Source organism: Scyliorhinus torazame, chromosome 4 (assembly GCF_047496885.1).
Source record: "Scyliorhinus torazame isolate Kashiwa2021f chromosome 4, sScyTor2.1, whole genome shotgun sequence".
Lineage (NCBI taxonomy): Eukaryota > Metazoa > Chordata > Chondrichthyes > Carcharhiniformes > Scyliorhinidae > Scyliorhinus > Scyliorhinus torazame.
The window spans coordinates 320,089,382-320,106,959 of record NC_092710.1 but is presented as its reverse complement, the minus strand read 5'-3'; the positions used below and the strand labels follow the sequence as shown (position 1 = coordinate 320,106,959).

At 44.5% G+C, this 17,578-nt stretch overlaps 1 protein-coding gene across 2 annotated transcripts in view; it reads left to right on the top strand.

Annotated features, from left to right (window-relative positions):
• Positions 1–17,578, top strand: part of slc4a1ap (solute carrier family 4 member 1 adaptor protein) — a 183,646-nt gene that overhangs the window by 36,524 nt on the left and 129,544 nt on the right. For both annotated transcript variants that reach the window (XM_072500163.1, XM_072500164.1), the window contains 2 exons: positions 2,106–2,301; positions 6,320–6,442. In XM_072500163.1, coding sequence (XP_072356264.1) covers positions 2,106–2,301; positions 6,320–6,442 — 319 coding nt within the window. The remainder of the gene's footprint in view (positions 1–2,105; positions 2,302–6,319; positions 6,443–17,578) is intronic.

The following is a 17,578-nucleotide window of genomic DNA, read 5'->3' as shown; positions in this document are numbered from 1 at the left end:
GCTCCTCGAGGTTCCTTATCTCTAGACTGTCCAATTCCTGAACTATGTTATCAATTGCTAAAAGTACTAAACACACAAAAGATTCTCATATTTAACTAAGTCTACCTGCTCCTCCCATTTTGGTGATTATGATGTCTCTCTGCTGCCAACTTTTTGATTTTTCCTGAATTTGAGATGGTCTGCTTCTGCTTCTTATTATCCTGTCTCCGATCTTTTACTGTGCTTTTGTCATCGGGTCTTCTCCTTTCCTTTATATCGTGGTGCACTTGTTACCTTGGCTGCAGAATGCAACTCGCTCAAAGACAGTCCAGGATGATTTGTGCTCCTTGTATCCGCTTGCTCATCCTCTTTTTCCTTTTGAGAAAGTGTCTTCCATCTGCATATCTGACACATCCAACATAAAAAGTTGGGAACAGTTGGCCAAAACCTATATCCTGCCACAACATGGTTGTATGGAGTGATTCCCTTTTTCAGTGTGGCTTTTAAAACTTATGTCTTTCAATATTACCATTTGACAGACTTTATTCACTATTATGTAATCTATCTGTGTTGGAGGATTTTTTTCAATGTCGTCTCTTAAAGAGTTTTTTTTCAGTGGACCAGTGTCCTTTGAACCCAGCGCAATCTGGAATGTGTTTTGCCACAAGTTTCTCAAGTGCAAATAGGGAATGGGCAATAAATGCTGGCCTAGCCAACGATACCCGCATCCCACGAACAGGGAAAAAAAACTGTCAGTTACTTCAGTTTATCCAGAACCCTGAGCCATCGTGTCATGTTATTCTGAAACAGTGGTTTTCTAGCAAAATGTATTTCTGGTGAAGCACAGTTTTCATGACAGTCGCTCCTCCCTCTTATATTTTTCCTGTGAAGCTTTGCATCCTATCTTCCAGTCACTGATATCTCTCCTAACTTTCTCACCGTTGCACCCCATTCTCTTACACCCAACCCTACACAAAAAGAAAGCTGCACTATAACTTAAATAAGGAAAGAGAGAGTTGGAGAGGCCGAGGGGGGAGTTCCGATGCTTTAACCTAGGAAATTGATGGCATGGCCAATAATAGTAGGACGATGAAAATCAGGGATATGCAAGAGGCCAGAATTGATGCAGTCGATAACATATTTCCTGCACCCCTACATTCCAGAGCCTTGCCAAATTCGGAATGGATTTGCTAAAGGTGGAGAGAAAGACAAATGCATGGCAGGAAAATGCAAACACGTGCGGTTTGCTTTGTCACTCCGCATGAGTGTTAACCCTCTCTTCAAATCCATTCACAGCTGTAAATGATGGGTCTAGCCACTTTGATTCTCTCAACTCTAGCCCTAGGGAGAGAGGAGTCAGAGAAATAGAAGAAGAATGAAAGAGAGAGGGCAGGAGAGGAACACTGGGAAATCTGGGTTTAGCCAAATGCTTGCACCTCCTCCTGCTCCCCGCAAGTCTTCACCTTGCCTCTTACATTAACAAGGTTTTTGGCCACCTGTTTCCCCAGCCATCTCCTTCATTCAAAGTAGAAACGAGAGCTGATTTTAAAACAGATTTAGTTAAAAATCTGCCTCACGACGCCGAGGACCCAGCCCCGGGTCACTGTCCATGTGGAGTTTGCACATTCTCCCCGTGACTGAGTGGGTCTAACCCCCACAACCCAAAGATGTGCAGGGTAAGTGGATTGGCCAAGCTAAATTGGTTCTTAATTGGGGAGAAAAAATGAGTTGAGTACTTTAAATGTATATAAAAATAAATAAAATCTGAATTGTTCTGACCTCTTTCACCCCTGCAACAAACAAAAAAATAAATATTTAAAATAGTTAGAAGATGGATAGGGTGATATATTTCAATAATTCCTAAGGAAGTATTGAACTTAAATGACGGTTATCCAATACAGGCTAACTTCTTGCTCTAAGCTTTAAACGTTAATTTATTACCAGTCGCATCAGGCAATTTTCAAATTGCAGTTAATTTGTGTGGCCCAATAACAACGCTACCAGAACATAGACTAAACTGGGGCAACAGAATGGAAGTTTACTTGGAGTTTTATTCTAAATTTCTATTACTAGGTTATTAGAATTGAATAATATGACCTTATTTTAAATTTCATGATGCTGTGCAGGGCCCAGAAGAGGATGAAGATGTCGAGTCCGATCTCACTGTGAGTGAGCTGAAGCAAAAGAGTCAGCAGCACAAGCAGCTGGAGAAGCGAATGCTGGGAGAAGATTCCGATGAGGATGAAGATGAAGTCCCCAAGTCAGTCGAACAGCCAAAGCCACCTGCTGCCAAAGTTGGCACTGGATGCACATGGGGAATCGGTAGGTGCACTTATCACGTAGTGTTATGACACTAAGATAGGTATAAGGCAGGCTTGTCCAACATGTTTGCATGGGGTTGGGGGGGGGGGGTGCATTTCCATTTTCTTTCTCACTCGAGGGTCCGGTGAGCAAATTTCAGAAAAATTCATGAGTATGAAGAAAAGAAAAAACTTGCTAAGTAGAAATAGACCAATGTCAAAGTAATAAATTGATATTTTTTTTAAGTAATTAATGAAGAGTGTGAAAGGGTCATAGTCTGTGTATCTGGTTCATTCTCGGTCTTGGGGTGCTCACTCACTCACCCTCGCCCATTGTGTGAATGGGTGTGAATATCTGTTGGTGTGTGGCGATCAAGGTGTGTGAGAATCCTGATGCTGGGAGTCAGACAGACAGACACACACGCACATTCGTTCTCGCAGTCTCTCACACCCACTTCCTCACACTCTCTCCCTCATTTACTCAATTTCTCTCATCTTTACTCAATTTCTCTTGCACACACCAGCTGGTTTCTTAACTCCATCCCAGCCCAGGGTTCTGCAGTATCTCACTACTGGGCCCCATCAGTCTCTCTTTCAACTAACCAACTTAGCTGCAACTTACCTTCAAAAATCCTGAATAAACTTTGCATGACAAATATCCTGCTTTTTTATAAATCGTATCCCCTCTTCGAAACATGGGCGATCTTGATTACCATTCAAGACATATTCAGGATAAGATATCGATTGCTCTGACCTCTGCTGTATAAGCGGTAGTCAAGTTGCTTCTTGGTGTTTAAATAGGGAAACAAATCCACAGCCTTGAGGAAAACCTAATGGAACAAACAAGGACCCACAAGCTGTAACAAGAAGCCAGCAGGACAGATGACTAAATGAGGGGATGGGACTTCTTTATCCAAGTTTATCTTGTGCCAGTAGCCCCTCGCTGCCTTCATCTTTTAGTCAGCAGGTTTCTGTATTGTCCATTATCCAGGAAAACCTGATGCCCTATGCAAGGACCCATATTCCAGAGGTTCGAGATGCCGCAGATTTCTGGACAACCGGGATGTTTATGCCACATAGGTGGAAATATTAAAATTTAACGCCCCCAGCACACACACGCACACACACCACAAATATTTTTAATAAGTAAATCCAAGCAAATACCAAAACAAAAATAAGGAACATTTTTCCTTACTGGAAAAGATATAGTTCGAGTAATTGACTGGAAAAGATATAGTTCGAATATTGACTGGAAAAGATATAGTTCGAGTAATTGACTGGAAAAGATATAGTTCGCGTAATTGACTGGAAAAGATATAGTTCGAGTATTGACTGGAAAAGATATAGTTCGAGTAATTGACTGGAAAAGATATAGTTCGAGTACAATAGATGGGTCGTTTTTTGTACAGTGTGTGCAGGAGGGTTTCCTGAAACAATATGTTGACAGGCCAACAAGAGGCGAGGCCACGTTGGATTTGGTTTTGGGTAATGAACCAGGCCAGGTGTTGGATTTGGAGGTAGGAGAGCACTTTGGGGACAGTGACCACAATTCGGTGACGTTTACGTTAATGATGGAAAGGGATAAGTATACACCGCAGGGCAAGAGTTATAGCTGGGGGAAGGGCAATTATGATGCCATTAGACGTGACTTGGGGGGGATAAGGTTGAAAGTAGGCTGCAAGTGTTGGGCACACTGGACAAGTGGGGCTTGTTCAAGGATCAGCTACTGCGTGTTCTTGATAAGTATGTACCGGTCAGGCAGGGAGGAAGGCGTCGAGCGAGGGAACCGTGGTTTACCAAGGAAGTGGAATCTCTTGTTAAGAGGAAGAAGGAGGCCTATGTGAAGATGAGGTGTGAAGTTTCGGTTGGGGCGATGGAGAGTTACAAGGTAGCGAGGAAGGATCTAAAGAGAGAGCTAAGACGAGCAAGGAGGGGACATGAGAAGTATTTGGCAGGAAGGATCAAGGAAAACCCAAAAGCTTTCTATAGGTATGTCAGGAATAAGCGAATGACTAGGGAAAGAGTAGGACCAGTCAAGGACAGGGATGGGAAGTTGTGTGTGGAGCCTGAAGAGATAGGCAAGATACTAAATGAATATTTTTCGTCAGTATTCACTCAGGAAAAAGATAATGTTGTGGAGGAGAATGCTGAGCCCCAGGCTAATAGAATAGATGGCATTGAGGTACGTAGGGAAGAGGTGTTGGCAATTCTGGACAGGCTGAAAATAGATAAGTCCCCGGGACCTGATGGGATTTATCCTAGGATTCTCTGGGAGGCCAGGGAAGAGATTGCTGGACCTTTGGCTTTGATTTTTATGTCATCATTGGCTACAGGAATAGTGCCAGAGGACTGGAGGACAGCAAATGTGGTCCCTTTGTTCAAAAAGGGGAGCAGAGACAACCCCGGCAACTATAGACCGGTGAGCCTCACGTCTGTAGTGGGTAAAGTCTTGGAGGGGATTATAAGAGACAAGATTTATAATCATCGAGATAGGAATAATATGATCAGGGATAGTCAGCATGGCTTTGTGAAGGGTAGGTCATGCCTCACAAACCTTATTGAGTTCTTTGAGAAGGTGACTGAACAGGTAGATGAGGGTAGAGCAGTTGATGTGGTGTATATGGATTTCAGCAAAGCGTTTGATAAGGTTCCCCACGGTAGGCTATTGCAGAAAATACGGAGGCTGGGGATTGAGGGTGATTTAGAGATGTGGATCAGAAATTGGCTAGCTGAAAGAAGACAGAGGGTGGTGGTTGATGGGAAATGTTCAGAATGGAGTACAGTCACAAGTGGAGTACCACAAGGATCTGTTCTGGGGCCGTTGCTGTTTGTCATTTTTATCAATGACCTAGAGGAAGGCGCAGAAGGGTGGGTGAGTAAATTTGCAGACGATACTAAAGTCGGTGGTGTTGTCGATAGTGTGGAAGGATGTAGCAGGTTACAGAGGGATATAGATAAGCTGCAGAGCTGGGCTGAGAGGTGGCAAATGGAGTTTAATGTAGAGAAGTGTGAGGTGATTCACTTTGGAAGGAATAACAGGAATGCGGAATATTTGGCTAATGGTAAAGTTCTTGAAAGTGTGGATGAGCAGAGGGATCTAGGTGTCCATGTACATAGATCCCTGAAAGTTGCCACCCAGGTTGATAGGGTTGTGAAGAAGGCCTATGGAGTGTTGGCCTTTATTGGTAGAGGGATTGAGTTCCGGAGTCGGGAGGTCATGTTGCAGCTGTACAGAACTCTGGTACGGCCGCATTTGGAGTATTGCGTACAGTTCTGGTCACCGCATTACAGGAAGGATGTGGAGGCTTTGGAGCGGGTGCAGAGGATATTTACCAGGATGTTGCCTGGTATGGAGGGAAAATCTTATGAGGAAAGGCTGATGGACTTGAGGTTGTTTTCGTTGGAGAGAAGAAGGTTAAGAGGAGACTTAATAGAGGCATACAAAATGATCAGGGGGTTGGATAGGGTGGACAGTGAGAGCCTTCTCCCGCGGATGGAAATGGCTGGCACGAGGGGACATAACTTTAAACTGAGGGGTAATAGATATAGGACAGAGGTCAGAGGTAGGTTCTTTACGCAAAGAGTGGTGAGGCCGTGGAATGCCCTACCTGCTACAGTAGTGAACTCGCCAACATTGAGGGCATTTAAAAGTTTATGGGATAAACATATGGATGATAATGGCATAGTGTAGGTTAGATGGCTTTTGTTTCGGTGCAACATGGTGGGCCGAAGGGTCTGTACTGCGCTGTATTGTTCTATGTTCTATATTTTGTAAAATGCAAGCTGCAATTCGTTAAAAACCAAACTAACGAGTTCCCATTAAACTCAGCTGGTAATTTAATAACCAAGTGGCTTGGCCTTTTCCCATATCTCTAGCCTCCCCCTGTACCTAACTATTTTATGTTTATTGCTTTAGTCCGTGAGCATCAGGAGTGAGACTCTATCTCACTTGGCAGCAAGTGATCTGCTATTCAATGAATTATCATATAAAGTAGGTTGTGCCTGCCAGATCTGTGATTGTTTTTTAAATATTTCAACAGTTGAGGATGCAGTGGAGGATGAAAGTGAAGACAACCCATATTCCATTGAATTTCAGGAAGATCGAGAAGCTTTTTATATCAAAGACCCTAAGAAAGCACTTCAGGGCTTCTTTGACAGGGAAGGTAAGCATTTAAAAACAAAAAAACACAATCTCTGCTATCAGAAATTTAAATAACCACTGCAAAATTAACAAAGACCTCGCTGTCAAGAAAGGTGACATTATTTCAGTGTTATATCCATTTATGGCAGCCAGGTAATGTGATTTTAATTTCTAGTTTCTTTCTACCTCTCTTGAAGGCACTTGCTGGGTTACAGTCTGCTTGAGCCATCAACCCCCCAGCACCTTGCCCAAGCAACCTTTCTTCATTTGTTATTTTGTTTTCAATTAATTCATGGGATATGGGGGGTGCTGGCAAGTGCAGCACTTGTTGCCTATCTCTAACTGCCCATGATAGCAGTTACAAGTAAACCACATTGCTCTAGGCCAGACAAGGTAAAGACGGCAGATTTCCTTCCCTAAAGGGCATTAGTGGACCAGATGGATTTTTAAAACAATTTGTGATTACTTCATCGTTACCGTCACTGAGGCTAGCTTTCAGTTCCAGATTTTATCATCAGCTACCATAGTGGGATTTGAACCTGCGTCCCCAGAACACTGGGAGTATTAGCCCATATCTGGGGCGGAATATCTGGGGCTGGAGTATCCCTCCCCGATGAACTGAACAAGCTATATGCCCGCTTTGAGCAGTCAGCCAATCCATCAGTGCCACCCGCCCCAACAGCCTTGGACACACCCATACCCACTATTACAGCCTCAGAGGTGGATTGAATTTGTTTATTGTCACGTGTAACGAGGTACAGTGAAAAGTATTTTTCTGCGAGCAGCTCAACAGATCATTAAGTACATGAGAAGAAAAGGGAATAAAAGAAAATACATAATAGAGCAACACAAGGTATACAATGTAACTACATAAGCACCGGCATCGGATGCAGCATACAGGGTGTAGTGTTAATGAGGTCAGTCCATAAGAGAGTCATTTAGGAGTCTGGTAACAGCGGGGAAGAAGCTGTTTTTGAGTCTGTTCGTGCGTGTTCTCAGACTTTTGTATCTCCTGCCCAATGGAAGAAGCTGGAAGAGTGAGTAAGCCGGGTGGGAGGGGTCTTTGATTATGCTGCCCGCTTTCCCCAGGCAGTGGGAGGTGTAGATTGAGTCAATGGATGGGAGGCAGGTTCGTGTGATGGACTGGGTGGTGTTCACGACTCTCTGAAGTTTCTTGCGGTCCTGGGCCGAGCAGTTGCCATACCAGGCTGTGATGCACCCGGTATTGATGACTATTGTGGAGGAGGTGTTGTTGTTCATTCTTACTGATTGTGATCTGTTAGTCAGAAAATCGAGGATCCAGTGGCAGAGTGGGGAGCCAAGTCCTAGGTTTTGGAGCTTTGATATGAGTTTGGCTAGGATTATGGCGTTGAAGGCGGAGCTGTAGTCAATAAATAGGAGTCTGATGTAGGAGTCCTTGTTGTCGCGATGCTCGAGGGATGAGTGTAGGGGCAGGGAAATGGCGTTTGCTGTGGACCGGTTGCGACGGTATGCGAATTGCAGTGGATCAAGATGTTCTGGGAGTATAGAGGTGATGCACTTCATGTTCAGCCTCTCAAGGCGCTTCATTACGACTGAAGTCAGGGCCACCGGATGGTAGTCATTGAGGCACGCTGCCTGGTTCTTCTTTGGCATCGGTATAATGATGGTCTTCTTGAAGCAGGTGGGGGACCTCGGAGTGGAGTAGGGACAGGTTAAAGATGTCCGCGAATACCTCTGCCAGCTGGTCCACACAGGCTCTGAGTTCACGACCAGGGATCCCGTCCGGGCCCGTCGCCTTCCGAGGGTTCACTTTCAGGAAGGCCGATCTGACTTCGGAGGCTGTGATGGTGGGTATGGGTGAGTTATGGGCTGCTGGAGTACTCGACAGCGGATTGTTGGTTACATGCTCGAACCGAGCATAGAATGCATTGAGTTCATCGGGGAGGGGTGCGCTGCTGCCGGAGATACTGCTCAGCTTCGCTTTGTAGCCCGTTATGTTGTTTAGTCCTTGCCACAATCGCCGAGAGTCTGTCTGTGACTCTAGCTTGGTTTGATATTCTCTCTTGGCATCTCGGATGGCTTCGCGGAGGTCGTACCTGGATTTCTTGTATAGGTCAGGGTTGTCTGACTTGAACGCCTCAGATCTGTCCTTCAGTAGGGAGTCAATCTCGCGATTGAGCCATGGTTTCCGGTTGGGGAACGTACGTACTGCTTTCTTTGGCACGCAGTCGTCCACACATTTGCTGATGAAGTCTGTGACGGTGGTGGCATACTCATTTAAGTTGGTCGCTGAGTTCTTAAATATGGACCAGTCCACTGTCTCTAAGCAGTCACGTAGGAGCTCTTCTGTTTCCTCGGACCAGCACTGCACAACCTTCTCAGCTGGATTCTCCCGCTTGAGTGTCTGCTTGTATGCCGGGAGAAGGAGCACCGTCTTATGGTCTGATTTCCCAAAGTGCGGTCGGGGGATGGAACGGTAGGCGCCCTTGATTTTTGAGTAGCAGTGGTCAAGAGTGTTGTCGCCCCTAGTGGGACAGGAGGTTTGCTGGTGGGATTTTGGCAGTACACTCTTGAGGTTGGCCTTGTTGAAGTCTCCGGCCACAATGAACAAGGCCTTTGGATGTTCTGCTTCGTAGTTGTTTATAACTGTGTACAGTTCGTCCAGGGCCTTCCTCACTTCTGCCTGGGGTGGGATATAGACCGCTGTAATAATGGCTGAAGTGAATTCACGTGGAAGATAGTATGGGCGGCACTTCACGGTCAGGTATTCCAGGTCCGGGGAGCAGTAGGTCACCAGGTTCGCCACATCCATGCACCGGGAGAAGTTGATGAGGAGGTACACCCCTCCACCCTTCGCTTTGCCTGATCACGCGGTACGGTCCACCCGGTGAATTGAGAAGCCTTCAGGTTGTATGGCACAGTCCGGTGAGGCAGGGGTGAGTCTTGTCCCTGTGAAACAGAGCACACAGCAGTCTTTTACTTCCCTCTGAGAGGTAAGTCTGGCGTTAAGTTCATCCAGCTTGTTTTCGATCGCTTCGACGTTTGCCAGGAGTCTGTTGGGGAGAAGGGTCTTGAAAACCGTATTGCTTCAGTCTAACCTGCAGACCACCGCGTTTCTCTCGCTTCCTCGGTCGGCGGCTGCGGCTGGATGATCCTGGGATCCGATGGGAGGTCTGACCTTGTGGAAGATAAGTAGTTGCGTCTGGCGGGGACCAGGGCGCTGGTTACGTTCCTGGGTCGCATTTGGCAGGGTCCCGGGTGCTGGTTGAGGTGGCAGATTTGCTGGGGGGGTATGTTTGCGATCCGGATGGGTCCCGACGTTCTGCGGGCACGTGAATACCTTGCAGCGCGTTCGGGTCCTCGCGCGGGGTCTTTGCCATTTCGGGGGTCCTGGGTCGTGGGCAGGGGCTTCCTGAGGCAGGTTGGGCTGAGTCCCGTGATCTGTTCCCTCCCTGGGCGCTCCTGGGGTCGGGTCTTGAAGTAGGCCCGGTCGGGCCTCCACGTGGATTTTTCTTTCTTCCATCTCCAGGTAGGTCAGGTTGCTGGGCGGGAATCTCCGGGTCGGGTGGCTGGGCAGGTCTCTCGGGGTCGAGTTGGGTCGGGTGTCGGATCGGGAGCTCCGGGTACTAGGCCGGGCGATCCGGGGGCTGGCAAGCTAAGAGCTGCTTTCTTGAAAGTGAATCCGCGGAAAGCGACAGGCCCGAACAGATTCCTTGGGCGAGCACTCAGAGCCTGCGTCGACCAACTGGCAAGTGTATTCGCAGACATTTTCAACACCTCACTCCTCCGCTCCGAGGTCCCCACCTCCTTCAAGATGACCACCAAAATGGGGCTGGTTTAGCACACTGGGCTAAATCGCTGGCTTTTAAAGCAGATCAAGGCAGGCCAGCAGCACGGTTCAATTCCCGTAACAGCCTCTCTGAACAGGCACCGGAATGTGGCGACTAGGGGCTTTTCACAGTAACTTCATTTGAAGCCTACTTGTGACAAGAAGCGATTTTCATTTTTTTTTCATTTCATTTTTATAATGCCAGTACCAAAGAAGAACAAGGTAGCCTGCCTCAACGACTACCGACCGGTGGCTCTGTCACCCTTTATCATGAAATTCTTCGAGCGGCTAGTCATGAGACAGATCAACGCCAGCCTCCCAGACCTTCACGATCCATTGCAGTTTGCCTATCGCCGCAACCATCCACAGCAGATGCTACCTCCCTGGTTCTACAACAACACTCAAACACCTCGACAACAAGGACTCCCACGTGAGACTGCTGTTCATCGACTACAGCTCCGCCTTCAACACCATTACCCCAACAAGACTTATAACCAAACTCTGCAATCTTGTACTTGACCCATCCCTGTGCAGTTGGATCCTTGACTTCCTCACCAACAGACCGCAATCTGGCAGGATAGGCAACAGCAGCTCCTCCACAATAGTCCTCAACACCGGGGGTCCTCAAGGATGTGTGCTCAATCCTCTACTGTACTCCCTATACACACAGAACTGTGTGGCAAGATTTAACTCCAACTCAATCTATACGTTTGCGGATGATACGACTATGATGGATCATATCTCAAACTACGATGAACCAGACTACAGAAAGGAGATTAATCACTTGGTTGCATGGTGTACCTCTCTAAATGTCGGAAAGACCAAGGAACTGATCATTAACTTCAGGAAGCATGGTACAACACACATGCTTGTCTGCATCAATGGCTCTGAAGTGGAGATGGTCGATAGCTTTAAGTTCCTGGGGGTCACCATCACCAACAGTCTGTCCTGGTCCACACGCGTTGATACAACAGTCAAGAAAGCCCAACAACGTCTCTACTTCCTACAGAAGCTAAAGAAATTTGGCGTGTCTGCATCGACTCTCACAAACGTCTACAGATGTACCATAGAGAGCATCCTATCCAGCTGCATCACAGCTTGGTATGGCAAATGCTCGGCCCAAGATTACAAGAAACTGCAGAGTGTGGTGAACTCAGCTCAACGCATCACAGAAGCCTGCTACCCGATATTGATTCTGTCTACACCTCCCGCTGCCTCAGGAAGGCAGACAGCATTATCAGAGACCCCTCCCACCCAGGCTTTGCCTTCTTCCAGACCCTTCCATCAGGCAGAAGATACAGAAGTCTGAAGACTCGCACATCCAGATATAGGAACAGCTTCTTCCCCAGCTGCTAGACTCCTCAACGACCCCCTCGGACTGATCTGTTCCCTGTAAGAACACTATTCACGATGCCCTATGCTGCTCTTGCTCATGTATTTGCTTTGTTTGGCCCCTTGTTCCACACTGTAACCAATCACTGTTTGTCGATATACCATTTGTCAATGTACTCTGTCGATTATTCTTTTTCTGGCTACTATGTATGTACTGTGTACGTTCCCTTGGCCGTAGCAAAATGCTTTTCACTGTACTTCGGTACATGTGACAATAAATTACATCAAATCAAATCAAAGGGCGGCATGGTAGTGCGGTGTTTAGCATTGTTGCTTCACAGTGCCAGGTACCCGGGTTCGATTCCCGTCTTGCGTCACTGTGCGGAGTCTGCACGTTGTGCCCGTGTCTGCGTGGGTTTCCTCGGGTAATTTGGACATTCTGAATTCTCCCTCAGTGTGCCTGAACAGGCGCCGGAATGTGGTGACTAGGGGATTTTCACAGTAACTTCATTGCAGTGTTAATGTAAGCCTACTTGAGACGCTAATAAAGATTATTGCTATTATTATTATTGACATTACCACTATGTCACCGTCTCCCCTAATTATTTATCAATTATTTGTTTGACCATGGAGAGCATCACAACATCCCAAGTGTATTCTGATATGCAGTTTCCAGTAGAGCTACTTGCTATGGATTGGAAGCATAAACCTAGAAAAAAAAATTTCAATGTGTGGTTTTAGTCTTGTTTTGCTTCTGACCTGCAGATGAAATTGCAACCTGGTTTTGCCCAGCCACCAACTTTTTAAAAATTCTCATCCTTATTTCTGAATACCACCAAGGTCTTACTTTACCCCTCCCTATCTCTCCAGACCTGTAACCATCTGAGGACTACGTGCTCCTGCAATTCTGGCATCTTAATGCTTCCTTGGTTATCACCTCTGATGAAAGGAGATTGTGCCCTCAGCATCCTGGGCCCTAAACTCTGAAATTAATTCCTTCAACACCATTTCCTCTTTACCTCTCTTTATAATCTAAGAAGTTCATTGAAACGTACACCTGTGACCAAGTTTTTGATCACCTCTCCTAATGCGTATGTGTCTTGGTGTCAATTTTTGTTTGCTAATGCTCCTGTGAGGTTATGTTAAATGCATCTGTGACTCCGTTACAATCTTCTATTTAACATGGATGAAATGCACAGAAAAATATTAGAGCACTGCCTCGCTCGAGTGAGTGCTGCATTGGGTTGTACACTGACATGTGCCTAGCTCAGATGGATGAGATTAAAGGCTTTGTTTGCAAGGTGTGTGCACATGACGTGAAGTTTGTCAGTCTCGGCCCAGTTCCCAGTGGGAATAGCCACACACTGCAAAACTCCCTAATTCTGCACCACATTTGCATTCTTGCTCATGAGTAGGTAAAGGTTGATTGATGTGGGAAACTTGAAAAATATTGCTATAGTTTGGCCTGAAGCACATTATTATGCCAAAGCTTTATGGTCTGATGAGCCACACTGTACTTGACCTGAATTTGCTTCCTGTGGACAGAGAGATGGAAAGCCCTTCAATTCCCAAGCACGAACAAAACCCATCTTGAATACTAAGTTTGCACAAAGAAATTAAATATTTGCATGCAGACGTACTGTGTCCATACATACACTAAAGTGCACGCACGTGCAGGTACAATTTACACGTAATAATCACTTTTTCTTTTCCCCAATGGTGGAAACTACTGATGTCAAGTCCATCAATCATCTGAGAATACTTAATTGATAGCTGAAGAAGGAGAATAAAGCAGTACTTACTGCCCAACAACCGAGGTTAAGTGTAAAATATTTGAGTCCCAAATGTAAAACTCCTGCAGGCAATTCTATGCATATCATTAAAAAGACCACTGCTGTTGGAGCTCTGCTTAGCATCGATCACTACAAAAGGCTTTTTAATGGAGGAAACTTGTTCCCCCTCCCTTTGATATTTAGCAACATTTTCAAATACCACAGTGGTATTTTGAGAGCCCGAGAATAGCTGCTGGCTTCTAATATATTATGTACAGATATATATTTCTGACCGGACCGCTTTACAAATTATGAGCTAATTGATCCAGTTTGCACAGAGTATCTCGGAGTCAAGTAAATCACTTGTTTGTATCCTGCAGTGAGCTTACCCAGCAAGACTTGTGGTCCTTTACCCACAGGATCCCTATTTTACAGCTTGCAGTCAATGACGGTAAATTAACCAAACAGGAAGGAGTCTGTGGGATCTGTCTGAAATATCCTTTGAGGTGCGATGGTGGTGGGGGCGATGAGATGCTTGATCCAATTAAATTATAGACTAATTAATTAAGCATGAGATTGCTTCATGATATTCCCATTGATACTGTTTAGGAGGGGTGGTTTCTGTCACCTTGAGGGAATAGGGTATTGCAAATATTCATAGTCTCTGCCTCGCAGAGGAATGTTTTGACTTGCTTTGATCAGAAGCTGGCAGCCTTACTAACCATTTGTTATCTCAATCCCTCTTAGCTTCCTGTTATGCGCAGTGAGCTTTCTTTGCAAAATCTTCAGTGCAGTCCAGTGGAAGAATTGTTTTGTTTCTGTGAGCTGTCTTTTCCTAAATCAGATGTCTGTGAGTTCATGTGGGTCCTTAAACATGCCACCTCCCAAACCCATTCCCATTTTTCCCAGACCTCTATGTTTGAATCCCTTCCTCCAGGTGAGGTGATTTGATTTGATTTGATTTGATTTATTGTCACATGTGTTATGGGAGAGGTGTTTTCAGAACCCCACAATTGGACAATCCTGAAACAACTGGATTAGTTAACCGTTGAAATGTTGCAGGGGCGTTTTTCATGCCAAATGGCATAACTTTGAACTGGTATATACCATCTGGACTCACAAAAGCTGAAATCTCCTTTGCCCTTTCAGATAAAGGTACTTGCCAGTAACCTTTCAGTAAATCTAATTTGGAAATAAAAGCGGATTGTCCCACTTTCTCAATGCAATCCTCCAAACGTGGGATAGGATGAGTCCGTTCTTGTAACTGCATTCACCTTTCGATAGTCCACACACAACCGTTGGGTACCGTCTGGTTTAGGTACCATCACTATGGGTAAGCTCTATTGGCTGCAACCCATTTCAATTATGCCATTTGTAAGCATACTCTCAATCTCTTTGTTAACCTGTGCCAATTTTAAAGGGTTAAGTCCATATGGATGTCGTTTGATCGGAACAGCATTTCCCACATCTACATCATGTATAGCCATTTTAGTACTTCCCAATTTATCTCCACAAACTTGCCCATGTGATATCAATAACTCTTTCAGGTCAGTTTGTTTTTCCTCTGGAAGGTAACTTAACAATTCATCCCAATTTTTAAGAACAACCTCATTTTCCAATTTAATTTGAGGTATGTCAAATTCACAGTCATCTGGATTTGGTTCATCACATTGAATTAGAATCATTAAAACCTCCTTTTTCTCTCCTTCCCTTTCAAAGTACCTTTTAAGCATATTCACATGACACACTCGGTGAGTCTTCCTTCTATTTGGTGTTTTTACCACATAATTCACCTCACTTAATTTCCTTTCAATCTGATACGGTCCACAAAACCTAGCTTTTAAAGGCTCCCCGACCACTGGTAACAACACTAAAGCTTTATCCCCACTGTCAAAACTACGAACTTTGGATTTCTTGTCCGCTACCCTTTTCGTCGCATTTTGTGCAACTATCAAAAGTTGTCTAGCCAATTCACCTGCTCTACTTAATCATTCCCTAAAATTTGACACGTAATCCAATAGTGTAATTTCCGATTTCTCACCCACCAATTTTTCGTTAATCAATTTAAGTGGTCCTTTTACCTCATGACCAAAAATTAGTTCATTAGGTGCATCCCTAATTGCAAACAATACAAATGGGATTCCTTTATCCCAATCCTCTGGATAATCTTGATAATACGCTCTCAACATTGTCTTTAATGTCTGATGTCACCTTTCTAACGCTCCCTGCGATTCTGGATGGTACGCAGTTGATTTAAATTGTTTTATTCCTAAGCTATCCATAACTTCTTTGAATAACTTTGAAGTAAAATTTGATCCTTGATCTGATTGAATTTCTGTGGGTAGTCCATATCTAGTAAAGAATTTAAGTAACTCCTCCACAATCCTTTTAGCTGCAATATTACGTACTGGAATGGCCTCTGGAAACCTAGTAGACACATCCATTATAGTCAAAAGATATTGATTCCCACTTTTGGTTTTAGGAAGCGGTCCTACACAATCAATTAGGACCCTTGTAAATGGTTCCTCAAATGCTGGAATGGGTATTAAGGGTGCTAGTTTTATCACTGCTTGAGTTTTCCCTATCACTTGACATGTGTGATATGATTGTCAAAATTTAACTACATCTTTATGTAGTCCAGGCCAATAAAAATGTTTCTGGATTTTAGCTTGAGTTTTCCTTATTCTCAAATGACCTCCCACTGGTACCTCATCTGCAACTCGCAACACCTCCTTTCTATACCCTATTGGTAATACTACTTGATGAACTTCTGCCCACTTTTCATCCGCCTGCATATGTACAGGTCTCCATTTTCTCATCAAGACATCACTTTTACGGTAATAACACTCTGGTATACTCTCAGATTCCTCTTCCCTATATGCTTTCTGATATAATATATCCGTTTTATTTTGACATCTTTCTGTTGTAAGTCCGCCAATTTTCCTGAACTAAAAATATCCGCCTCATCCTCCACCTGTTCTTGTTCTTTTTCAACCATCTGATCAAAAATCATTTCTGATAATTGCACTTCAACTTCATCTTCACTCTTTGATTTGTCCTCTTGTCTAAACCTGTGACTTTGAGACCTTGTTACTACACAATCCAGAAAAATCACAGGATATTCGTCCTTCAATACTTCAGTTGTCTGATTTTCCACTGGCTTATCAACCACCGTAGGCATCACTCCCACCTGCGGTCCAGCTACATCATTACCCAAGATAAACTGTATTCCTGGACAACATAGTTTCTCTGTTACTCCTACTACCACTTCACCACTCTTCACTGGACTTTCCAACCTTACTTTATATAATGAAACGCTACCCCTCTCACCCTGAATTCCACATATTACCACCTTTTCTGGCAACATTCTTCCCAAACTACATAATTCCTCATCTCTTGCCATTAAAGATTGACTAGCCCCTGTATCTCTTAAAATTGTGACTTCTTTACCTGCTCCTCCTGATACACATGAGTAAACTTTACCCACACAAGTAAATTCTTTGAAGACATCTGGCACCTTCTTAACAATTACTTCTTGAACAGGCTGTACAGTCGTTTGCACCTCCTTTGTTTCCCTTGGGCTTTCCTTTACCACTCTAACAAATCCCACTGTCTTATCCTGTTTTACCACCTCAGCCTTCCCAGTGCTTTTCTTCAACCACCAACACTGTGACTTTACATGGCCTAGTTTAATGCAGTGAAAACATTTGAAACTTTTCACCTCTTTTCCACCCTCCTGGATTTCTTTTTTAGTCTGAGGTACACTCTCTTTATTGTCTCCCATCAGATCACCTTTACCTTTACACTTGAGTATTTCTCATGTCCCCAGTTTCTATCCCTCACCAGCTGAAACTGATGTTGGAAACCAATCTTTGATTTATGAACTAATTCATAATCATCTGCCATTTCTGCTGCTAATCTCGCAGTTTTCACCCTCTGTTCTTCCACATGAGTTCTCACTACATCAGGAATTGAATTTTTAAACTCCTCCAAAAGTATAATTTCTTTGAGAGCTTCATACGGTTGGTCTATTTTCAAAGCCCTTATCCACCTATCAAAATTACTCTGATCCTTTCAAACTCCATGTATGTTTGACCAAATTCTTTCCTTAAATTTCTAAACCTTTGTAAGCTTCAGGCACTAGCTCATATGCACTTAAGATGGATTTCTTCACCTCCTTGTACGTTCCAGATACCTCCTCCGGTAGTGATGCAAACACCTCACTAGCTCTACCTACCAGCTT